This window comes from Labrus mixtus, chromosome 18 (assembly GCF_963584025.1).
Source record: "Labrus mixtus chromosome 18, fLabMix1.1, whole genome shotgun sequence".
Lineage (NCBI taxonomy): Eukaryota > Metazoa > Chordata > Actinopteri > Labriformes > Labridae > Labrus > Labrus mixtus.
In genome coordinates, this window is record NC_083629.1 from 15240484 (window position 1) to 15262172 (window position 21689).

Sequence of the window (21689 nt, forward strand, 5' to 3'; positions counted from 1 at the left end):
GTTTAGAACAATGGTCCATTTATTCAGAATGAATGGTCAGTTATATCCAGCTCAGGGCTAAAACATCAACAGTGTTGTGAAGTAAAACATACACACACAAAACACTTCATCAAGAATCCCAGGATCCCATGATCCCATAACACCTGGAAAAAAGTCCTGACCTGTTCCCTGCTCTCTGTGTGTTCGGTGTGTGCGTGCATGTATGCATTAGCACAAGGGTTTGAGGAGTTGAAGAGCGGCATGCGGGTCTGCCGTGCCCTCAGAGTCTGTGACTGTTTTTACTGTCATCAGTGTGATACCATCTAACCCTGGCCTCAGCAAAACACAGGGAAACAACACAACTGTTATAACTCAACCCTGAAATGCCGAAATCAACTCAAATTTCAACTCTTAAATCAGCAGTTTGTCCGAGAAATTCAGTCCCCAAATGATGAAGCTGTACTAGCAAACTGTAAACCTTAAGTAATTAGTTAGACAGGAGCGACGATGATCCCACAATGTCAATAAAATAATATTTGGGGATCAGACTCGTCTGTCATCCATACAGAGTTGAATGAATGTTAGACGTAGTCCTACACAGCTCACATCGTTTCCAACCTCAACAGCGCCTGTTAACATTCAGAGAGACAGTGAGCGACAACATGATAATGATCTTCAAACACCTTTCAACACTGTCTCATTGTTCATATAGACTCTTCCCCTGTTTACCCAGCAACAGCAAGCCTCTCTGTGAGCTCCAAGGCTTCAAACCCCAAAACTGACAGAGGTCCAATGTGGCTCCAACAGACCTCCGTACGGTTAAAACTCTGCTCAGACAAGTGCTCGCATGCTAGGAAAGTTGGGATGGATTTGCATCTTATTTCCATCCCAGTTTGATGCCTGGAGTGGCGTTAAAAACTAACTGTCTTCCTTCCAGGAGGAGGGAGGTGGAAAAGAGGGATGAAAGGGAATAGTTGTCCCTCTAAGTAAATCTAAAACAAAACGTCCTGGAGGGGTTGAGTCGTTGGAAACTGTTGGGATTGACTCCACGTGTGTCCAGAGTGCCTATCAGAAAGTGTATTTATTTAGACGTTCACTTGTCTCTGGTTTAATGCAACACTTTTCAATTTCTCAATATGTGATTGTGTCACTCAAATCAGTCATGAGATTACCTCTCTGCCTCAGGGTAATGAACAATAGCACGCCTGGGTGTGGGTTTATGTTGGAGAGCATGACTTCAGTAAGAGCAAAAAAAAAAAGCTGACAAAAAATGGTCTTCCCTTTCTTCTCTCAAACCTCAAACCCGTAATTTTGAATCATGTCGTCTTTCTCTTTTTAATTGCGGTTAAGAGGATTTTACTTCGGTTTGCTTGTAACGAAGTCAAGGGAAGTAACTGATCATGGACACTGGTTTTCTAGGACAGACAACTCAAGGTATAAAAAAATGTGAACTTGAAGAAAACACACATTGTAAAAAAGTAATCCAGGGAAGCGTTTGAGCTGCTTTTAAAAGATATTTATAGTCTAGAAACAGGAAATACTAATAATACTGATCAATAGATTTTTTTTTTATTCATCAGTGCTAATTCTTAAGCTTGTAAACAATCAAGGGAGGTCGTAAAATACAACCCAATCTCATAGCGGTTCATGAAATGGTAAAAATCAAATTGTGAGAAACAGAGATTTTAAACACATATGAGATTTTAGGATACAATGCATAGATAAAGAGAATGGCTGTGTTTTTCAACTATTTTGAGCCCTTACTGAAAATCTGTCGACCTTATTTGTTGAGTTGTTTGCACTTAGACCAAAGAGACATGTTCAACCATCAAATGAATAACAATAAAGTGGACTTGAGCTTGTATAGCACTTTTCTAGTCTTCTGACTACTCCAAGTGCTTTTACACCGCACGTCACACCTGCACACTGGCCACTGCCAGCGAGACCATAAGTAAGTGTCTAGCCCAAGGACACACCGGACATGCTGCCGCAGGAGCTGGGGATCGAACCCTCGACCTTCCGGTTGAGAGACGACCGACTCTACCAGCCACAGCCGCCCCATTACTTGTTTTATGGTTCAGTTCAAATAACTGTCTTAGGCCTTGCTCCGTTTTTTCCCCCCCCTCTCATGTTAATCTTCTGGTGACCCCTCACATAAATCATGTGGCCCTTTGGAGGGGTCAGAGTACACAGTTTAATAAAACCAGCTTAAACTAAATGTGAGAGCAAAGTGCTACAAGTTCATTAAAGCATTTAACAAAATGATTTAATCAGTCACAAAGGAAATTTCATGCATAGTGGGTACCTTTTTTAGAGTCCTCTTAATTCTACTTGAGTGGAATCTGTAAGTACAAGTAATGAAGTATTTCTGACAATGTTTTTGATGTACTTTCTATTCATATGTACCCTATATCTTCCTCTTCCAAGATATAGTAGCAGGACTTTTCTCAGGTTCGATCGCACGCTTTGATGTGCACTCTCTATATCTGGCTTTTTTTCCTCCCATGTTTTTTTCTTTCTGCTCTTTGTCAAGTCAGCATCTAGCCAGGTCCACCATCAGCAGCCGTGGCAGATATTCCCAGCCTCCCCTGACACCGACAAAGACTCACAAACACACACATACAGTTACACCAAGCACACATGCTTGATTCCTTCCCTCACTATATATCACTATACCTCATTATCCCATGTCCTCAGTGCAAACACAAACAAGCTTCAGGAGAAGCAGGTGTCCTTCCACTGGGATAAATAAACAATACACCAGGATCCAGCAGCAGGAGGTTGTGTGTGTGTGGGTGGGTGTGTGTGTCTGTGACAGGGAGATAGGGGGGGATGGGTATTACTGTTAGTTTCTGGCTCAGTGTGTGTGTGTGTGTTTCTGTGTGTGAAGGGAGAAACTTTGTATATGGTTGATAGCATCTTTTAAATCCCCTTTGTCTCTTACTGATCTGTTTGTTTTCAAGCCTCAGTGTTTCTTTTCATGATGATCTCTTGAGTTTTGAGGTTTTTTATACATTTATTCTTTTATCATAAAAAACATTCATCTCAAAGTTCTTATAGGATTATAATAGGCCTAAAAAACAGTTAAAGCAGGTGGAAAATGTTATCGATGGACAGATTGCATGGACCCCTTTCCCTAATTTATGCAAAACTATTCACAGGTATTTTCTCCAGTTTCATTTTGCTCTTTGAAGGATGCTGTAGATTCTTGACCAGTAACCCCCCCACCCCCATCATTTCATTTGCACACATCTGATGTTTTATGGAGGTTTCGGGACTAATTTGCCTCCTTCACACCTGTAGCCGTGTAGGCTGATGGTAATGTGTCCTTAGGAGAATGTCAACAACTCTCTGGGTGTCATCATCCGGTAAAAAATGACTCCCAAAGGTAAACTGAAAAAAGTTGGTTCACAATCATGTCGAGAAAAACATTTGTATGATTGGTCAACGCATACAATTTTAAGTTAAATGGTGTCTTCAATAGTTGAAATTTAGAGAATTTATCTTTCTTTTTAAACATCCTTATAAAAGTTTGTTTAGTTAATTCATACATTTACACTTATGGTAATAAACATGCAGTATGGATAAAACCTGACTTGCTTTGCTTGATAAGACACTATATAACTCTCAAATTAAAAGGATCCAGAACCGATCCACAGGGCACACCACGTAGCTAATGGAAATCAAAAGAGTTTTATTTCTTCATTTGATTATTTCTTTCATCATTTTGATAACTGATGTCACAATTATTCATTCACAAGGGATTTAAGTGCACTCATCGAAAGGCTTTAATACTTTAAACTACTTATGGATTGAGAAAACAAAAAATATGATAAGGTGATTTTTATATTCCTGAAATTCTGATAATATCTTTCAATAGATTGTGTCTCTATGAATTAGTTTCTAGTGATCAACATGTTTATTATCCAAAAACAGCATTGGAACATTTCCAACATGATGAGGAGGAGCTTTAAAATCAAATAAACTTTCTTTTTTTTTTGCAATGTTTATGGGACTCTGACTTTTTCTTTAAGATAAATTCAATCCGTCTTTTTTGTTATATTCATTACAAAAAGTCAATTTTGGTGTCACAGGAACTTGAGGACTCACATCAAATAAGTTTCTTGTCCTCTCCTGGAGGAAACAATCAGCCTGCATCAGTCATATAAACTACTGAAGTATTGTTATGTAAGAAGTAGGCTACAAGTACGCTGCACTGAGCATGCCAAAAAAGTCTCCGTTGCTCCTCATGTTATATTAAAAAAGGAAAATTTCTAAAGTGATTAAGGCAAAGCATAAAAGCATTATATATTTTAAAACTTGTCCATCATTAAAAAACATTTTTTTTAACCATTTTTTTTGTTTTCATACCATAATCACCTTATTTTTTATTTGTTAATTATATAGTTTGGGAAAAAATCCCATATTTAACCCAATTGTTAGCCCAACATGATAAAATCACAGATGTTAAACCCTGTTCTTCCACTGGTTCACCGTAAGTCCCTCTGCAGCTCCAGGTAACCTGCTAAACCAATCCCAACTCCAGAAAGAGTAATTGACAGCGTGGCCCCGCCCTCCTATCCACCTGTAATCCAATCCGCTGCCCTGTCACAGGTAAAACCGGCCTCGATTTCATAGCATTGCCCCAAAAAAGCGAGAAAAGCCGACAAAACCCGTTCTCTCAGTAGGGGACACTTGTTTGTCGCCGCGGCCCTCATCCAGCGTTAGCGGTGGAGTTTTCCTCAGTAAAGAAGAAGGATCGGATTTTCAGTACCAACTAGAAAGTCCAGTTCGACCGACCGAAATGTCACAGGAGCATGACAAGTAAGTTGTCCTGACTATCCTCTTTGAGCCTGCACACCGGGCATGTTGACTCTTTCAGCCTGAAATATTTACTCTGAATTTTACTTTGGGATTTTTTAAAACTCTTTTTTGCACTTTTCTTCTGAGTTACTGGTACACACGGATTTAAAAGGCAGAGGTCAAACGGTGGTCCACATCTGACCTGCAACTGTTGCATGTTTTGACATTTGTGTAGCATTTAGGACAACATTTTTTTTAGAATTAAGTAGGGCTGCCAAGTGGGAACGTGATAACATCTTCTCATAGTTTCCCATGGTCGTAACTCCGCTCGTTTCACCTGTCATGTTCAAGCCCGTACAGGTGGATCTCCACCTGTCGTGCGAGCACAGGCGCCTGTTAGAATAAAAACCGTCCCGTGATATCGTTGGGCGGTTTAGTGTTTGATTTTGCTCTAAGCTCCAACAGTTCTGTGGACAGGCATAATGATGTTTGTTCAGGAATAAACACGGAGCTCAGCGGGGAGCTGTCAGCTACTAAAAAAACATGTCTCAGATGATAGTTTTGTACCCATGTCGGAGATTAGATCAACAGCAATTCCTCTAGGAAATACGTTCAGAAATGTTTTAATATTTCACGTATAATTCTCTGATTTTTTTAATGTGTGTTTTTGGGGGAAAACGACATGGAGATTTTTTAGAAGAGTGAAATTGAACACCCTGTAGGCGTTGGCCCGACTACATACACAGACATTGTAAGCAAGCACAGGGCTATATGAGGTGATACTTTTACTCGCTATATTGTCAAATATTCTGCGACAGAAGAAAAGACTACATGGACTTTTCTTCTAAAATTTCGGATAGAAAAAAAACGTGTTTTAAAAAGAAAATAATAATAATTCCATCTACACTAAAAATGAAACATCTGCCAAATAATGCTGCATTACTGCTGTCGTTTCTGAACTGTTAAAATCCTAGTGTGTATTCCCTATCTGACAAAACACACTTTTCTTTTAAACTAATGGATAAACTTTCCCTCGAGTTTTATCACGAGTAAATAATGGATCTTATCAGGTTGCCTTTTTGTGAATAGCACAATTAGATATAGGATTACTAATTATAACTTTGCTTTGACCATTCAGAGGACAAGAAGCTGTTTTTGTTGTAGATACTGGACATGGAAACTTAACCAGACCGTTAACACTTAATCATAATTACTACATTGTCTGCAAAAACAATCCTCTACAGATAGATTTGGTCGCAGCATGATTAAAGATATGTAATATAAGGTGTAAAGTTTGACAAGGAAAGCTAATGATTGTATGTATGACTATGTATGTGACTAATGACTCGTCTTTGCTCTTGTCTTTAGGCTTAACACGTCTATGTAAATATAACTGAGCAAATATTAACATTTTCTGTAAATAGGCATGTGAACTGTTGAAATGTTCTGTATACCCTTACATTTGGAACCTGAATGCATTTCCTTTTCAATTATGAGCCCAATGAGCTTAAATTAACCCTTTTAGATCATTACAAGCAGCTAGTACTGAATACATCAGTATGTATTCTTACTGGTCCAAGTTTCTCCTCTTTAAATGCAAATGTCTCACAAGACCTAAGAGGAAGTAAAGTACAAAGGAGGTCGACTGCTTAAACGTATTTTCCGCAATCAAAAAAACCAAAACAAAAGTACCTGTATAATTGCAGGAATGCAGCCGGGTCAGTCGCGTCACCAGCGGTCACCTTCTCAGCCAATCAGAGAGCTCCGTACTGGAGTCGTCTGTCTGGACGAGCCTGTAGAGCATCTTTCTCTCGAGACGCCACGGTGGTTCGATGGCTGAGATTTGTTGCACAATCGTTGAAAAGCTTGAACAACTGGTCTCGCAGATAAAGAACATCTATGTGGTTGATCCCTCTTATAACCTGTTTGTCTGTTTTGAACGACGCTGTGATTTCAGTACGAAGCCAGTGAGGAGAATCAATCTCAGAGTAATTACACCTTTACAAACGTGCATAAATAGTGTCCACACACACTACATTTTTCATGGTCATCGAAGTGGTAAAAAGTATCAAATGCCATCCTATTTGCAGACTTTCTAATTAAAAACCAGCATTGACGTCTCATTGAATAAACACTTTAAGAGAATATGAAACATTGAACTTCGAAACTCTTTTCATCGCAGCAAGCGTGCGGTCCTGGTTCTCCAGAATGAGCCGGGGTATGGTGGCCAGCGTCGCTCCTTTACCACAGAAGATGAAGCCTGGAAATCGTTCCTGGAGAACCCCCTGACAGCTGCCACCAAGGCCATGATGAGCATCAATGGAGATGAGGACAGTGCAGCAGCTCTTGGCCTGCTCTATGACTACTATAAGGTAACAGAATAACATTAGATATCACTTTTTTTTTAACAATGCAGGAAAAACGTTCTCCTACTTTTTTGAGCTCTTGCGTCATAAATCAAAAAAAACGAGAATTTTATGTTAAGGAATAAGTTACCAAGAGCTTCAATATGATCATTCCAAGCACTGACATCAGTACATTAAGAAACACCTGTTAGGCAGAGCGTATGTCATGTAACTGATCCGATGGCTGGTATAGACAGCAGGATGACTCGGGTTGTTGGATGTGATGTGGTCAGATGCTGAGCGGCTGTGTTTACCCTCACATACAGGTGCCCAGGGAGAAAAGAACAATAGCCCAGAGCAAGCCAGAAGCCCTGGTCTGTGATGTGGATCCCAACAAAAGGTAGGAGACAGCGACTCACATAATAATACCCCCCTTAATAAAATAAAAGAGCAGCAGGCGGGAATCACAGCGTGAAGGGAATGGAGGGATTCCAAGACTGTCACTTTCTTTTTGTGAGATCATTTGATAAAATGATGGAGCTGAGTGCAGCACTTTAAAAAAATAATTTGTAAGAATCATTTTTATTGAGATCTATATAAAGTGTACACATGTTTAGTGGAGGAGTACCTTGTTCCTGCCACAAGATAAAAACCCCATTGCTTTTCACCCGAGTGTAACTAACTTGAGTTAAAGTTATAACACATATCATGTCATGCTGACTTGATTTAATCTATAAATATCTATATCTATATATCTATATCTCACTGAGATCACACACAAGATTGACAACCAAGTGATCCAAATATTTGATGAAAACACAAAAGTGTCAGATAAAGCTTGAAAGCTGTTGAAAATAAGTTGCTTTGTTCTCAAATCAAACATCAATTTCTATGTATTGAATTGATTTAAGCTTCTAATGCATGACTACATGTGCTTTTCTTTCTTTTTGAAGGCACCAGATCCAGGTGGGACACCCCATATCCCCCCTCCAGGAGGTGGGTATGGAGAGCAGGATCCAGGTCCTCAAGGGGCCCTTTAATATCCTCCAGCTGGCCCAGGACAAGAGGAGCCAATTCCCCTCACCAGGTCTGTCCACATTCAGACACGTAAAGAGACATGAGCAGCTTAAAAAAACAGGAAATCTGATTGTCAGTTCGCTGATTTGCTCTTTCAGACACAACCGTCACAGTTTCCATCGCCGCCGTGCCAAACTACCCACCTGTAAAGACGGAGGTGCCCAGCCACGGCTTCTCAGTCACCATACCCAACAATTGCACCGAAACCAACAGCCACGTGGGCGCCTTTGACCGTCAGCTGGCCCACAACACCATCCAGTTCAGTCCCAGCACCCAGTCCCGCACACCCCCCGACTCCACCTACTCCGAAAGTTATAAGGACGGTTCCCAGGAGGTGTGTGTTTCGATCCCCCTCTTTCTAAACCCTGTTAATACTCTCCCGCCAATGCAACCCCCCTTCCTGCTTCTTTTTCCTCCTCTCCTCTCTCAGATCTCTCCCATCAGACAATAGGATATTCACCCGATCCCATGGAGCCAGTGGTGGGCTCAGCCTTCCCCTGGTTTTATTTGAACATGCCAAAATAGCGGCCAGTGTGTTATTATGCTATTGTCTCAGCAACACAATAAAGTGCTGTACTTTTCTCCTACAATAGCCAAGGCCCTTTCTCTCTGCTCTTTCTCTATTTTACCTGGAGGGGATTTACTTCAGTAAAGAGTAACCCAACAAAAACCCCTGTACAGGAGGGAGTGGGGAGGGGGGTGGAAACATGAAGGAAGAGCCTTTTAAATAATAGAAACTGAGATCAAGCAGAATAATGTAAATAAAATCTACAGAAATGTATAAAGTGGTAGAAGACAATCCCTAGTAATAAACATATATATATACATATTCCCCTGTTGAATGTAGGAATAATCTGTTGTCTTGTCTTTTCTTTATCTGTATCCTTTGTGTGCTGCAGGTGTTTTCCTTCCCAGGGGATCTCCAGTTACGTATGGCCTCCCTGGCGCCCGAAGAGTATCCTCATTTTGACAACGTGCCGGGGTAAGTTGCGCTGCTGCCGGCCCACCGCCTAGCTTCCACTGCCATTCAGCTTTTGACACATCTCTGCAGAATGGCCTCATTCATTGTGGTCACAGGGGAGACGTCAGACTTCCCTGTGTGTGTGAAAGACAAGACTCTACATGCATGGGCATTATCTGACAACATGCTGATTCTAAGTCTAGATCTATCTATAGCCATTAAACAAAGTGTGCCACATTATGCTTGAGCGTGTCCTTTTTAGCGTATTCTTAAAAGTAAAGAGGGCGTGTGCTTTCCAGACCCTCACTGATAGGAGAGGAGTCTTATAATTGAAGGATCTACCTCTCATACTAATTTTAGACCCTAGGCATCACAAGCCGGCCTGGATTCTGGGGGCACAATGGTCAAGAGGGAGTTCGATGTTTATTTCTCTTGTGTTTTAGGAATAATTTTGAATACACACTGGAGGCATCCAAGTCTCTGCGTCAGAAGACAGGTGACGGCACGATGACGTACCTCAACAAGGGCCAGTTTTATCCGATCACACTCAGAGAGGCCGACAACAAAGACATGCAGCAGCCCATCACCAAAGTCAGGGTAAGAAAGAGACGTAGAAATAAACCTGGAACAAGTCACAACGTAGATGATATGACGATATTAAGCATGCGATTTGTGTCAGTCATCCAACGTTGTCTTTGCTGGTGTCCAGAGTGTAGTGATGGTGGTGTTTGGAGAGGAGAAGTGCAGAGACGATCAGCTGAAACACTGGAAGTACTGGCACTCTAGACAGCACACGGCCAAGCAGAGGTGTCTGGACATCGGTAAGAAGTCTTTTTAATTCAGATAAAAATACGTTCTAAAATATTCACTTGTTGGCAAATAAAGAGTCTGCGTTTAAGCATAAACATTAAAAATAAACATTAAATGTGAAGTCTGACACACTGCAGGTTTGTCACGATTCAGCATTAGTATTATAGATTGTGAAGTATTGTTTTCTTTGAAGTCTGCTCTTATAATCCTCATTGGTCTGAAGCTTAGCAGTAACTGACAGGAAAAGGTGTGCTGAGCCAGTTAGGTTGGGTTTGTTAAGGGATTCATTCTACAGCCTTAAAAAAAAAAAACACCACAAGTCATATAATAAATAAACGTTTCTAGACCAAAGTGTTGATTTTATTGTGATTGCGTGACTGTCTGCTTTAGTCACTTTGCAGTTTAAACGGGCATCTGACTCTTATTTGTTGTTACAGCGGACTACAAGGAGAGCTTCAACACCATCGGCAACATCGAGGAGATTTCCTATAATGCCATTTCCTTCACCTGGGACACCAACGAGGAGGCCAAAGTAAGACGATTAAAGACTAGCACATAAAAAAAAAAAAAAAAAAGACTAGTATAATGCTGGTGTTCAACTTAGAATAAGTTTCGGCACACAGGATTTCTGGCGATCCAAGATTTCCTTACGACATCTTTGTCTTGAACTTCAAGCGTGAGCCTTGAACTTCTCACCTCTCCAACCAAATATAGACTGCTACTCTTTTTTTAAAGAGGCTCTTAGTGGTTTCTTCCACTCCAGAATTAAGGTTTCACGTGTAGTCACTCCTTTGACAGGGATTATCAGCCACTTTGTTGCTTCAAAACGGGCGTTAAAGAAAATGACGGCTTAAATACAAGGATGGGGACCCTGTCACCACCTCCTGTGTGTTTAGTCTTGTTGCATGGAGACATGCGCACACACACACACACACACACACATTTGTGTTTGTGCTTCCTGCTAGGTGCATATACATTCTTGACTTGTCCAACCTGCCTGTAACCCATATTGTGATGCTGCGTGTTAAAGTATTTCTGCACGACAGACAGCAATAGCGAAGAAAGCAGGAATGAGGAAACTCTTGGGGGGGGCGGGATTGGACAGTTTAGAAATAAAATCCAGTTGAACAGGTAGGAGAGGTGTCACAGAAAAGGAACTCCTGTCCTTCCCTCCGCTCATAACTTCACAACATGGTTCCACAGCTCGTCTCTACGGCGTTTTGGTCTCCATAAGCTACACTTAACATAAATAAAGTCACGTGATTCAACCGCTGTCACACAGACCAGGATGTTGAGTCTAACTGTCTCATGACTCCAGGCCGTAGGATGTTCATCCTTGTGTGTGTGTTCATTACTCCAGTGTGTGTGTTTTGGAAGCACCGCCCTGCCACTTTGTTTGACTATCTCATCATGACGAGTGATCTCATCAATCTCTTGAAGAAATGTGTGTGTGCGTGTGTGTTTGTGGGAGGATTGCCCCCTGGGTCATTGCAGCTTATATGTTTTTTTTTTGCAGTGTTTGCTATAAACATTCCCCACCTTCTGTTTGCTGGCTCTGGGGCAATTTTGTTGTGTTGTTAAACCGAAAAGAAAACAACAAACTTTTAATTACTTTAGCTCTCTCCACCAGAGCCATTACGACTCTGGTTCTAGTAATTATCTTCACATTATCCGTGTTTATCCCTCTGCATGATATCATATAAAGCTTTAAGTTTGCAAATATATTATTTGACTTAAAACATTTAAAAACATAAACGGCATAGAAATGTAAGAAATCAGGCTAACATGCAATCGTTTTCCATTTGTATTTAATCAAATTGAAATGGCTTATGAATGATCTATGCCACTAATAAAACACTTCACTTCAATTACATTTTAAAGTTTGATAATATGAAATGAAGAGACGGACGATAGGGGGGCATTAACTTTAAGTGATGCTTTAAATACATTCACACAGATACTTTTTTTATTTGTCTTTTAATGTTAAAAATAACCTCAATGATATATGCTGCTTATCCCTTCCATTTTCCCTATTATATAGTTGTTTGAAAGTGTTTTTTTGCTGTCACAATGACAACGTTTTCAACACGAGCAGTGGGAGGAAAAAGGAGCATCACCACTTAAGAATCAACATGAGCCTGTGATTACTGAAGTCAACCAATAGAGGGCTGTACAGAGCACTTCGGAAACACAAGAAGCTGGAAGAAAAGGGAGCATTTCCACATTAGAATAAATAGGAGACAGTAATTATTGAAGTCTACCAGTAGAGGGCAGCACAGAAGATTGAATACAGCCCGAGCAAACTGTAAGGCTGCAGAAACGCCATCAGTGATTCAGAAAGATACTGATGTAAAAAATGTATGATTTAGAGGCAGACAGCAAGTGTTCAGTTAACACTATTGTTTTGTTTGTCTTTCATCAATAAACTATTAGATGCTTTATATTTATATATCATTTCTCCAGCTTTGTACAGGTCTTTTTTTTCTCTTAATCTCATCTTCCCTCCTTCTTTTCTCTCGGCAGATCTTCATCTCTGTCAACTGTCTGAGCACGGACTTCTCCTCACAGAAAGGAGTGAAGGGTCTTCCTCTGAACCTGCAGATCGACACCTACAGCTACAACAACCGCAGCAACAAGCCCATCCACCGCGCCTACTGCCAGATCAAAGTCTTCTGTGACAAGGGGGCCGAGAGGAAGATCAGGGATGAGGAGAGGAAGCAGTCCCGCAGGAAAGGCAAGGTTGCTGAGCTGAATCCTGGTCTGGCCTGTGAGTCAATAAGATCCAAGAGTTTATCTGCATTCATGTTTTGTAGGGGTATAAATCCTGCATGATGCATTATTATATCAGTTCTTTGGAACACTGTACGATATTTGAGGACAAAATATCGGTAGCGAAGCAAGCTTGTAATCAATTAAATATATGTTATCAATACATGAACAAATCTTTTACCTGCTCAATAAAAAGTTGCATTTATACCAACAACATACAACAAAACACAACTAATAGGCCTATAGGACTTAAAATAAATTCCAGAACAATCCTGCTTGAATGGAAACACCAACACAGACAAGCCCCTGTTAGTCTTTTCATATATGGGTGCATTATAAAATTATAGAGATGTATTTTACACCCTTTTTCAAACCGGTACATGTCATCAGAAAATTACAAAAAGGAGCTAATATCAGAAGTTTGGACATAGCTGCACTAAAAACCCCAACTCTTTCTTGCCTCCGATAACTTATATCAGAGTCTAAGATCATATTTATGGCTTAAAGCTGCACTTATAATATCATCATCTGTGTAGCGTGAACGTGGATGTCCTTTGAGTCCAGTTTTAGCTTGCTCTTGCTTCTAGTTAAGGCTAATTGTTTTGCTTCTATTTTATCCCCAACTTGACCATTTTGTTTCAACCTCATCACACTTTTTAACCTCAACCTTTTACAAAGCACAGTAATGAATGTTTTCTCCAAAAAATAAAGCTGATAGACCAACTGTAAGCTAGCTGCGTCAACAAGCTGGGGACAACAAAATGAGCAACTAGCTAATGGGAAAGATGTAGCATTTAGCAGCTAATGGGACAGATATTTCCCAGAAGAGTTGCTGGAAACAAAACACAAATACAGAAAATATTGTAGTGATATATACCATGGTGCCTAAACACGACTCTTGATAAATGCTTATGTCATTCAGTGTTTTTTTTTTTTTTTTGCTAACAGGTTTGCTGTAGCAACATTATGTTATTATTATAGCCTGTTGCACTGCCCTCTAGAGCCCCTAAAGCTCTAACAATGCAGACTTCAGATGACTGTGTAATTAAATTGCTTTCTGTTCTGTTCTTTTTTTCCCCCCTCTCAGTTGTAGATGTCAAAGTGCCCCTCCTGCAGAAACGCAATGACGTGACCATCTTCAAGATGATGACTGACTTTGAGACCCAGCCGGTCCTTTTCATTCCTGACATTCACTTCTCTACCTTCCAGCGCCATGTGAGTGTTGACATACAACTCTTAACAACACTAGTCCAATTTAGGCCAGTATTTAATCTCTTATGTCATTTTGACCGTGAACATTTATCTTGCTACGTCTTGGCATCTTAGTTGGCCAATAAACCAATTTTATTTTTCTGCTTCCATTACTCATCAGCCAGCTGGATCGAGGTGACCTGTGTGCTTGCTCGTTGGCAGGAACAGTCAGTTCTAGTTTCCTGCTCTGATAGGAGTCCCACATACTCATGGCTCTATTTCAGACTGTTTACTCACAGGATGAATCATTTACCAGCGACTGGCAGTGGTAGATTAGACAATATTACATGAATGTGTCCGTATTAAATAACGGGTAGATTTTGAGATTGAAAGATGACTGCAGATTTGCTGATGTACAGATGCTGGAACTTTTTTAATTCATCAGGTTTTATATGTTTTATCAGTGCTGAAGCCTACCTCTGTGTTACTGGACTCTGAGCTTTCTCAAATTAGCACAAACACATCACATTACACTTATAGGGTTGTGCGTTCTCACATGCAGCATTTGTATTTTGAGGAATTTCAGGCATTTTTCATGTTTTCTATGAATGGATCTATGAGAGGTTTTATTTATAGCGCATGGGATTTTTCTATCCATTCAGAAAATGTGTGTACTTTTGTACTCTAGCTCCCCCTGCTGGTGATATTATGAAATGTCCCTGCAATAAAAAGTATCTTATCTCCCTATCTCTCGCTTTGAGTAAGTTTACTTTGTGCTCAGAAAGGCGGAGGGAGGGACAGGAGGTTATTTTTGGTGTTCCCGATGACATTGAACCTGGCCGAGCCGCTATCAGTTTCTGATAAACTCTCGGTCTTCTTGGTTCCCTCTCAGAATAGACTTCTATTTACAGCAACAACAGCAATCAATATAGTCCCAGGGCAGCAAGATCAAATAATGTTAGCTTTTCAAGTATCAGAAACACAAACATGTGTTTGATTTATCTCGTTCATTATTAAACAGAATGATTTTGCCAAAGGGGACATTTTTATTGATTTTCTAATGCTGCTTTTCTGGGGTTTTTTTTCTTTCATCACGTCATGTGCAACACTTTGACTCTGTGTTTGAGGACAGCATTAGAAATAAAGCTGCTCTGCCTTGTGTAAACCAAGTGTGTCGTAATAAATCTAATTTACAAAGCCGCAGAGTTAAAAGAAAGAGAGGAAAAATGTGTCAACATGGAAAAACCTTTTGATGTAGTTGTTGACTTTTTCTGTGACCTGATTTGCAAATTTGGCTGCAAACATGCAAACTTCGACCTGCATTATTTACAAAGTCAAACATGTCTAACTTTTGTATTTTCATGGCAAACTTTACATTCAAATCAAGTGCATTTTAATCTTGGTTATTGCCATGAAATTGCTTGCAGATCTTACCTCTGACTTGATCTAAAATTGGTTGTTTAAACTTTTCTCTGCAATAAAAGTTAATTTCTCCTTTCTGTTTCTCTTGCAGGCTTACTCGACAGAAGATGGAGAGGACAGGTGAGTTCATGGAAGTCCTGATTTTACACTTGCTCCTTTCAGACTGATAGCTTTGAACCGAGACAACCTTTAGGTCCTTCCCAGTAAAAGGCATAAAGAGATGCATATGTTTCTAGGAAATGTCTGGGGCCTATATGTGTATGTGTATGTGAATGTGTGTGTGCTCTGGTTACTTATTATGGCCTGTTAGCTGGTTGTTCACGCCATTCAAGCAGTGATTTGTGTTTGTGTTACAGCTCGGGCATGAAGAGATTACCCTTCAGTGAGGAAGAGTTTGGTTCGCCCCCTAACAAGATGGCAAGAGCGGAGGAACCGAAGAAAGGTAAAACATGTGTGTCTGTGTTTTTGAATGTGTGTTGTTGTTGTTGTTCTTCTTCTTCTTCTTCTAGTGCATTAATTAGATTGTTCATGAGCTGATCAGTCAGGGGTCAACATGTTAAAGAGTAAGCTCATGCATGTGTGTGTGTTTGCTGTGATCTTCCCCTGATGACAACTGGCACACACACACTCAAACACAAGCATACACTCTGGGCCATGTGATCATTCCAGTTCTTTCAAAACACATACACGTGCCAAAGGCCTTGACTGACCCAACAAAATACCACTGATCACGACGTGCACACACGCAAACAAGACTTTGCCCTTTACCCTACACTCTTCTCCAGACATTCAACAAGCTTTTTTTAAAAAAAAACTAAAATATGTGAAGAGAAGCTTTAAGGTGTGTTATAGCTTGAAATGGAGGTTTTAGACACATGTGCCTTACCTTGATCTTTTAAAAAGCCCGTCTCACACGGAATCTGCATGAATACACCTGCATATATTCTGTATTGTCGAAGAGCCAAGCCAGATCTTGCAAGATAACATTTTTCCTGCAGGTTTTTAGTCTGGAAACCATCCGTAGAAAACCAATTGAAGCTGATCGTATGCACACTGAACCAATCAGTGAAACACAGCAAGGATTCAATAGATTGTAAGAAAAAATCAAAGGGTCATGGAACACACCTGTTATAAGGGACAAAACGGATCTGCTATACATTTTGTTTCTGTACAGCCCATTAGGCCTAGCTTATTCAGTCCTTTAACTGCTCACAACGCATGTCAAAGCCGTCTATTTTGAGGGGTCACAAGCAACAACAATAAAGGTGAAATATCAAATTCTGAATCTGAAACGAAGCATGATTCAGCAAAACAAAGTTTGGCCCTGTTGGTCAACTGAAATCAGCTAAGGTTTAGGTGAAGTTCTATGATCTTTCCACCACAGCTGACGTGATTTTCCATTTAGAAAATGAGCCCTTAGGTTGATGGTTAGGATGGAATCACGCCGACGTCTCATTGAAGGAGAGAATTGCCATTCATGCATCGATCAGCCTCCTTTGAATGACGTTTGTCTTAAACATAGTCTTCCGTTGCAGCTCAACAACACAATGAGCAAAGCAAAAATGTGGCCTATATCTGCAGCAGCATTATGAAACCACACATAGTCACTACACTCTTTCAGTTCTTTCTCATTTAGTTTTGCTCCATAAACAGATGTCATTCAGACTAGTGGAATCTCCTGTGCACGTAAATACGTCTTTAAATAGACACTTAGATGTGTAGAAAGAGTATTCGTTATATTTAGAGGCCCGGAATATCACAAGTTCCTGCAGCAGGTTGGAAAACAACATAATCTATTTAGAGCATAGTCTATTTAAGTGTCGTGAATGAGAGGTGTGCCTGTCCTTCTGTATGTGCATGTCTCTGTCTTTACTACCATGTACGACGTATGTGCTTTCTAGGTGTGCTTTGTTTTGTAGCAGTGCCACTCATTTGGCCCTGGATGAATGCCCATTCAGTCCTCTAGGGGGAATTTTAAGTGGTGTGCATTGTTGCATATCATACCTGCAAATTTACTGATGGCTTAAAGACACATTTTGTTAGTATGTGTTGGAGCTTTGCCACTTCCAGAATCCAGAATGGAAACAAAGTGAAGCCTCCAATCCTTAAACCCACACAGATGACCAAAAACCAGTTTGACGCAAATACACGCTTAACGCCTGCCAGTGGCTTTTTTTCTGAGGCCAGATTAGGGTTGTTGTTTTTTTGGGTCTTATCCATGAACATACATGCTCTGCTTTGACGCTGTCTTGTCGTCTTTATTTTTTTCACCACACAGTCCTTTTGTACGTGCGCAAAGAGACGGAGGAGGTGTTCGATGCACTCATGCTGAAGAATCCCACGCTGAAGGGCCTGGTGGAAGCTGTAAGTTGTCCTCACTTAATTACAACTTGTACAGTACATTTTCTGTTCCATATTGGTCGCTCAGCTGTCCATACTGCAGCTTTAGAGCTAGGGTTTTCTGTGTTCCAGAAATAAAATGTAGGAAAGATACGGAGGGGAAGTAAGATCAAGAATTGGACTGGGGGGGAAAAGGGTCAGAGGGGAATAATAAAGTTAAAAAAAAGGGGGGCCGATAGGGCTAATTGACTGGAGGGATGCAGTATAACTTATTGTTTGTTATGTATGATAAGGTTTTATGTATGTTTTAACTATAAACAATTTTTCATTTTGTTTTTTTTTTTCTCCACCAGATTGCAGAGAAGTATGAATTACCTTTGGACAAGGTTGGAAAAGTCTACAAGAAGTGCAAGAAAGGGTGAGTCAGTAAAACACTCCTACACTACTTCAGGTCACCTCAGACATTACACATTACTGTGAAGGAGAGCCCTTCACAGTAATTACCCACAGAAACATTCGCCCGCTTCAAATCTTCTAACATGTTTTTCAAAGATATTACTTCAGAAATTGGTAACTAAACGGAAACAAGGGACCCAAATAGCTGCTTCTGTTATCCTCAGTAGCCAAATCATGAGCTGTAGGAAAAGAGTAGTTTATCTTTGATTGATATCACCATAAATAGTTTATTGATGATAAATTGCCTACTCTATCTCCTGTCCTCTCTTTGTTATGTCACAAGCCCCATGCGCAGAGGCCATAGTCCTCGTTGCAAGCGGTCATGGGTTCAAATCCAACCTCGGCTCTTTGCTGCATGTCGTCTCCAGCTTTCTCTCTCTTCATAACCTTTCCTGTATCTCTATGGATGTCCTATCTAATAAAGGAAAAAGGCCTAGAAATAAATAAATAATTTCCAAAGATTTATTTAGGGATATTAACTTTTTTTAAGAGGACAGTGGATATAAAAACAGACCAAGCACAAAGGTAAGTTATGGTAGTTATGGAGCATCAACAGTAGAGTTAATGAGCTGCACCAAGCGCTTATTAACACTTATTAAGTATTAATGTGCAGGAAAGGACCTGCTACTCGGACTTGACCCGAGCCGCTAGCCTGGAGAATTATATTCTCCCTATATGGGGCACGACCTAACCATTAGGCCATCAGTGCCCCTGTCCTTATCTTATTATGCTAAATAAGGCTAACCTTGTGCCAAAAATGTGAAATATATTTACCCACCTGTTACATGATCTGTCCTGTGTGTGTTCTAACTAAACATATCTGAATGACTCAGGAATTAAGTATTTTTCTAATCTTCAATTTTTCGATGGGCTTCAATAAAAAGTCACTTACACAGATCATTTTTTACAACAGGATTCTGGTCCACATGGACGACAACATCATCAAACACTACTCCAACGAAGACACCTTCCAGATTACCATGGAGGAGCAGGGTGGCATGTACAAACTCACCCTCACAGAAATCTGATTGGACAGGAGGAGATGACATCACCCGGAGCAGAGGGATGGAGAACGGATAAAAAAAAAGAGTAGTGGTTTACACGTCTAGCTGTGCAGTTAAACTCAAATCATGTTGTGTTTGTACCTTTTATATGTCAAACTGATGATACAACACAAAGTCCCACAAGAGGAATTAAAAAAGCCATAGCTCTTAAATTATCCTAAATGTTGATTAGATACAGGATGCAAGACATACAATTTGATTCATTTTGAAACCATCTTGCACCTCAGATATAAGTGCCTACTTCCGTACATTTTTGTGCAGAGCACATGTGTGCTGCTATACCTCAAGCTTTGCAAGCAGCAGTGTTTCTCTTTTTAAGAAAATCTCTATGATGGGAATGGGCTTGTCTTTCCCTACATAAAGCCATAGCACTGATGAATACAATCTGTAAAGTTGGGTATTAAGTGCACGAACTGAAGACAGCTTATTGTTGATGGAGCCTCAGTGCTTCAGTGTATTAATACCAAACAACATGGCAGTATTTAGTGTGTCACACTTTCTTTAGCCATCATACAGTTAGCCATAAATAATGAAACTGTTGTATTTTTTTAGCATACGGTACATGTTTTTGTAAGTGTAATGACGTTTATTCTCTGATCAATTTAAATAAGGGCCTCTTTGTAAGTATTATGAAGTTAATAAATATATGGATACTAATGCAGAAAACACAGCTCCCCCTCACTGTAGAATAGATGTCTGGATGTTGATGAAAAAGGTCAATAAAAGTTTAGTGCAGTCAACACGAGCTGCTCTGGAAGTGCAATATGATAGTAAAGTTCAGGAAAAAAAATCTCCTTTATTGCCATATTTTAAGTGTACAATACATTTGAACGATAATTTTTAATGGACATATTTTTGTAAATACCTGCTGACGAAAAGGATCGATGTGATCCCTTCTTTTGTATCTCAGTACTTAATGTGTATATATTTATTAAGACAAATGGATGTGGGTCACTGTCTGGTTTTTTATCATATATATCAATATTTCTTTTATTCTTATTAATATAATGTTTTTTATTTTATGTGAAGTCATTCTAACATTAAATGTCAAGGGATTTATGAACATGTTTTTAATGAATGTTTTCTTTTTGTAAAGGATTTGATGCACGAAGTGCCCAATAAAGTCTCTACTTCTTCACGTTCTGTCGTGCTGTTTCATCTATTTTATTTCTTTTCAAACATAGTTTTGGAATTTGTAGTCCATAGATATTAGTTTTTTTAATTGAGTAATATCGGGTCTGGCAGTGTTTGATTTGTAGAGCTGCAGCAGAGATTAACTGTGCGAGTGTTTTCTGTGTCTTTCCAAAGGAGCAGATGTCTGGGCATCAACCCCTCACCATGTGGACAGGAAACAGGCATGACAGGACAGCCTGGTGCAGGGAAGATGCTCCTACAGAAACAAGGGCACACACTTCTGCTACACCCTTTTTGAATGGTGTAGGCGTATGGTGTAACCCTAACCATAACCCTTGTTTAAATTGCAATATATCACATTTTGGTTGTCTCTATAGGGAGAATAACACCAATCATTAATTATCCTAAGAGGATGAATACTCCTGACTAGTGTTGTAGTACTCCAAATCAGTCTTGAGACCACTTTTTGAAGGTCTTGGTCTCAGAATCGAAAGCATTTTTACTCGATATGTATCAGTCTCAGACTGGGCGGACTCCAGATTTTAAATCAAGACCAGTAAAGATCACCACTGGCGGACTATTTTTCCACGTCATTACTGTGATCAGAAGGTAAACGCCCCTTTCTAAAAGAACAAATAACTTGTATTTAGATTTTTTTCCCCCGGTTACATATGCAACCTTCCCACTGTTATGGTGATGGATGCCCCCTGCACACAAGATGTTGATCTTTCAGTGATATTTATGGTCTTGGTCTTGACTCAGTCTCAATCCCTAAATGTCTTGGTCTTGTCTCGGTCTCGAAGCACTCTGGTCTTGGGTATGTCTTGGTCTCGGTTAGGGTGGTCTTGACTACAACACTACTCCTGACTACATACTCCTGTTTTCCCTAAATGTTCCTGTTATGTCTACATGAGATTTACGTTTGTGGCTTTGAGTGAAATGCTTAATCATATTTACTGATGAAGGGCCATACGATTCATGCCTCCCTGAGGATTAACCATAATACCTTTTGTGAACCTTTAAATTTAAGTCTGGCGCCATCATCAGGTCAAAAAAGCTAGTCATCTAAAAGTTTGTGTTCAGATTCAGACCTGAATTCTCTCAAAGCTACAGACCTTCTCGCGAGCCTCAGCTGTAGCTTTGTGATTTATACTGACTAGAAACAGTTGCGGCTATCATGCAAGCTACTCTAGCAGGTAAACATGGCGAGGGTTTGTTGTCAGTTTGATAACAGTCATTGTGAGCATTTAAAATCAGCATGCTAACTTTACCATTAGCTCATAACACAACAACTAGCGCCTACTTTCAGGAAATTTCTTTTGATAAAGATAGCATTTG

At 40.0% G+C, this 21689-nt stretch overlaps 1 protein-coding gene across 2 annotated transcripts; it reads left to right on the forward strand.

Moving 5' to 3' along the window:
- Positions 1-4619: 4619 nt before the first annotated feature.
- On the forward strand, positions 4620-20355 carry grhl1 (grainyhead-like transcription factor 1). Of its 2 annotated transcripts, none has more exons than XM_061062967.1 (16): positions 4620-4803; positions 6965-7154; positions 7454-7527; positions 8081-8214; positions 8303-8538; positions 9104-9186; positions 9609-9762; positions 9875-9986; positions 10413-10507; positions 12499-12709; positions 13832-13959; positions 15449-15477; positions 15714-15799; positions 17636-17721; positions 18051-18115; positions 19067-20355. In XM_061062967.1, the coding sequence occupies exons 1-16, from the start codon at positions 4784-4786 to the stop codon at positions 19179-19181; spliced, it is 1818 nt and encodes a 605-aa protein (XP_060918950.1). In that variant the 5' UTR covers positions 4620-4783; the 3' UTR covers positions 19182-20355. The 2 variants fall into 2 exon arrangements, with proteins under 2 accessions (XP_060918950.1, XP_060918949.1); XM_061062966.1 differs by having other exon boundaries at positions 4621-4803; positions 12499-12742.
- The last annotated feature ends 1334 nt before the right edge of the window (positions 20356-21689 follow it).